Source organism: Perognathus longimembris, chromosome 15 (genome assembly GCF_023159225.1).
Source record: "Perognathus longimembris pacificus isolate PPM17 chromosome 15, ASM2315922v1, whole genome shotgun sequence".
NCBI classification, from domain to species: Eukaryota; Metazoa; Chordata; class Mammalia; order Rodentia; family Heteromyidae; genus Perognathus; species Perognathus longimembris.
The window spans coordinates 9,191,128-9,194,777 of record NC_063175.1 but is presented as its reverse complement, the minus strand read 5'-3'; the positions used below and the strand labels follow the sequence as shown (position 1 = coordinate 9,194,777).

Sequence of the window (3,650 nt, the reverse complement as noted above, 5' to 3'; positions counted from 1 at the left end):
ACGGAGCGTCTCTGCACATAGCGTGTACAGGCCATCTCCCACACGGCGTGTGCATGGTGTTTGTGTGCACACAGTGTGGCCTGGCTCCTGACTGGGGGAGGCAAAGCTGCCCTCCAGCCTGGCTAGTGGGGGCACCGAGTGGGCCTCGGGAGCGCAGCCAGCACTCCTAGGTCTCCGCTCCCCTGGCTTGGGCAGCGCAGTGCGTGACTGGGTGGGAGCATGAGCTCCTCAGGCAACAATGGAGAAATGGGAGGGGGGGTCAGGTGTCTTTGCTGCTCGCTGCCATGGGCTTTTAAGTGAAAAGCAAAAGTCCTTGTGGATGGGGCCACGGCTGCACCCGCAGCCTCTCTTACACCACCTTGTCCCTCCCCAGGGAGGCCGGCGGGTGGTGGGCTCGTCCCGCGTTGGGGCTGCCCTGTCTAGACCAGAGCTGTCAGGTGTGTCAGTCATGTGCTTTGTGGCCATGTCACCGGCACAATCAGCAAGATTAGGTGGCCACAAAGAGCCATGAATGAGGTGGTAATTGCCTTCAAGAGAAAAGAGAGCTAAAGAAAGAGACTTTCCTTTCTCACAGGCCCATGAAAGAGTGACAGCTAATATTTTCAGGCTGGAACAAGATAATTGTGGTAAGAGATCTATGTTCTCAGAAAAAAAAAATTCTGCACGCTCACAATAAATATTCAAAGGCTCATTTTGTGTTGTGAATACCAGATAACGGTTTCCAGTGCGACCATTTCACTGGATGTTTGGAGACCTTCCCTGCTCGGGCTGCCTGTCAGCGTGAGCCAGCTGCACAGCCCACCGAGGCCTGGGGTCCCGGGGGGTCACCTGGGCCACGCTGCAGGGACAGGCAAGCCATCTCCGCCCCTCGGGGGTGCCCCAGGGTTACAGGTGCACCGCAGGTATGCCTTGTGAGCTGCCCCCACAAAGGCCCCTGCTGCCTGGAGGCCTCAGGAAAGGGGCGAGGAAGGGACAAATCAATACAAGACAGCAAGCCAAATCAATCACAGGAAGGGCCCCAAGACATCCGCACTTCCTGCCTGCGCCGGGCCTGTGCCACCGGGCTGGTGGGCTGTGCCCAGCCGCAGGTGACCTGCGGGCCTCCAGGGTCCCCCCCGTCCCGCGCCACTGGACAGGGCGAAGGAGCAAGCGATGGCGGGCCTGGTGCACACGGAGCTTCCAAGTCCTGCTCTCTGGATCTGGGGGCATCCCGAGCACACCCCACCGAGCCTTTGGGCACCGACGGCTGACAAATGCCGTTGCTCGCGTTTTCATCCATCCTTTCTTTCTCAGTCCCTCAAGGTCCTTTCATTTTGGAGCTGGCAACTCTGAAGGCCCCTGTGAAGGATGGAGACGAGTGTGAAACCACACACAGACTCGGGAGCCTGCGAACGGCGCGCAAACCCCCGGGAGCTGTGCAGTCTTTTATGCTCCACAGGTTTTATAGACAAAAACCCACAGGGGTCCCATTCAGAGTGTCAGCAGCGCGGACGAGGGGCAGCTTGTCCGTAAGGGCCTCTCCCGAGGGCGCCGCAGTGGGTCTGCCTCCGGTCCACTCCCGGGTGGAAGTGTCCTCCTGCGCCTGCCCTGTCCCCAGGACTGCCTGGTGGCCGTGGCGGGCTTGGGCCGGAGGAGGGCGTCTCCAGCCTCCCCACGTGCCCCGCGAGGGTGGGCCTCGCGCTGCCTCGCCCACGAACCCACCGGAAGGCCACCGCAGGGGGCCTGTGTCCCACGCCTTAATCCTGGCTGCTCACGAGGCTGCCACCCAGAGGATCACAGTTCGAAGCCAGCTCAAAAAGGAAAGGCCGCAGGACTCCATCTCCAACGAGGCAGCTCCAAGCTGGAAGTGGAGACGCGGCTCACGTGGTAGAGCACCCAGGCTCGAGCAGAGCCTCAGGTTCCAGCCTCCGGGGCTGCTGGGGTTACAGACCAGGCGCCGGGCGCCCCGCCGGCCACTCTGGTTTTCGGGGATCAGAAGCAGAGGCTGGATGGGAGCTCGTTTTTGAGGGACGGAAGCTGGGGTGAGGGGGGAGGTGAGGGAAGAGAGGGAGGAGGAGGGGGAGGAGGAGAGGGAGGAGGAGGGGGGGAGGAGGGGGAGGAGGAGGGGGAGGAGGTGAGGGGGAGATGAGGGAGGAGAGGGAGGAGGAGAGGGAGGAGGAGGGGGAAGAGGGGGAGGAGGAGGGGGAGGAGGGGGAGGAGGAGGGGGAGGAGGGGGAGGAGGAGGGGGAGGAGGAGGGGGAGGAGGAGAGGGAGGAGGGGGAGGAGGAGAGGGAGGAGGAGAGGGAGGAGGTGAGGGAGGAGAGGGAGGGAGGAGGAGAGGAGGTGAGGGAGGAGGTGAGGGAGGAGGAGAGGGAGGAGAGGGAGGAGGAGAGGAGGTGAAGGAGGAGGAGGAGGAGAGGGAGGAGGTGAGGGAGGTGAGGGAGGAGGAGAGGGAGGAGGTGAGGGAGGAGGAGAGGGAGGAGAGGAGGAGAGGGAGGAGGAGGGGGAGGAGGAGGGGGAGGAGGAGGGGGAGGAGTTGAGGGAGCCCCCCCCCCCTCAGTGTCTGTCTCCCCGCGGTACCGCACGCTGGCTCACCAATGCCCAGCCGCCCGGGCCGCTGCAGGCAGGGGTCCGAGCCTCCCCGCGCCCGCGCCCGCGCCCGCCCCGCCGCGGGGACGCAGAGCCCTCACAGGGGGTCGCGAGCGCCGCGCCTGGGACGGGCCTCGAGGGCAGAGGGGCGCTCGAGCCCGAGCCGCCGTCCGGTGTGGTTCGGGGCCGGCCCCCCGTCGGCGCTCTCCCGGCTTGGGCTTGTTCCGGGGAGAGGGAAGCGGGCCGGGGCGCGGCTGCCCGGCCTCCTCCGCCCTGGGGGCCGGGGGTCCTGGTCTGTGGCCGGCACAGCGCAGGCGCCTTGGCGGTGAGGGCCGGGTCGGAAGCCGGCCGCACGTGTGCGACCCGCGGGCGCGAGGGCGGGCGGGCCGGCGGCCGGGAAAGCAGCGCGCGGCCACCTGCGGCCACCCCGCCGGAGCGCAGGCCGGCCCCGACCTGGCGAGCAGAGGAGGACCGCGCGCCCCGGCGCTGCGCGGCCCCGCCGCGGCCGTCCCCGCGCTCCCGACCCCGCGCTCCCGACCCCGCGCTCCCGACCCCGCGCTCGCGTCCCCGTCCCCGCGCTCCCGTCCCCGTCCCCGCGCTCCCGACCCCGCCCCCGCGCTCCCGTCTCCGTCCCCGCGCTCCCGTCCCCGCGCTCCCGTCGCCGTCCCCGCGCTCCCCGTCCCCGCGCTCCCGTCGCCGTCCCCGCGCTCCGGTCCCCGCGCTCGCGTCCCCCGTCCCCGCGCTCGCGTCCCCCGTCCCCGCGCTCCCGACCCCCCCCCCCCCCCCCCCCGCGCTCGCGTCCCCGTCCCCGCGCTCCCGCCCCTGCTCCTGTCCACGTGCCGGCTCCGGAGGCCTCGAGGCCGGGGTACATCCTTCCTGAGTTTGCTAGCTTCTTTTTTCAAGCGTTCCTAACTTCTTGCTCCCTCTAGTGTTTATCTGTGGCACTCAGGGTCCCAGCGCTGCAGTGCGCTGAGCTGCTTGCTGCTTTTGGCCTCTAGGCATCCACTGTAAGGACTATTCCTGATTTACAATGATTGACTTAACGGTTTTCTGTTTTATGATGATGTGGATGTTATACAGTT

The 3,650-nt window shown here is 66.9% G+C and overlaps 1 protein-coding gene across 1 annotated transcript; it reads left to right on the top strand.

Annotated features, from left to right (window-relative positions):
• Positions 1–238: 238 nt before the first annotated feature.
• LOC125364255 (basic proline-rich protein-like) lies at positions 239–3,448 on the top strand. The gene is made up of 3 exons (XM_048363743.1): positions 239–437; positions 1,294–1,508; positions 2,585–3,448. The coding sequence occupies exons 1-3, from the start codon at positions 239–241 to the stop codon at positions 3,446–3,448; spliced, it is 1,278 nt and encodes a 425-aa protein (XP_048219700.1).
• The last annotated feature ends 202 nt before the right edge of the window (positions 3,449–3,650 follow it).

Excerpts from the sequence above, each read along its gene's own strand:
- LOC125364255 (XM_048363743.1), top strand. The coding sequence starts at position 239 with ATGGAGAAATGGGAGGGGGGGTCAGGTGTCTTTGCTGCTCGCTGCCAT. Across the intron at positions 438-1,293 it reads GTCTAGACCAGAGCTGTCAG|TCCCTCAAGGTCCTTTCATT; the intron begins GTGTGTCAGTCA and ends TTTCTTTCTCAG. Across the intron at positions 1,509-2,584 it reads GGACGAGGGGCAGCTTGTCC|CCGCCCGGGCCGCTGCAGGC; the intron begins GTAAGGGCCTCT and ends ACCAATGCCCAG.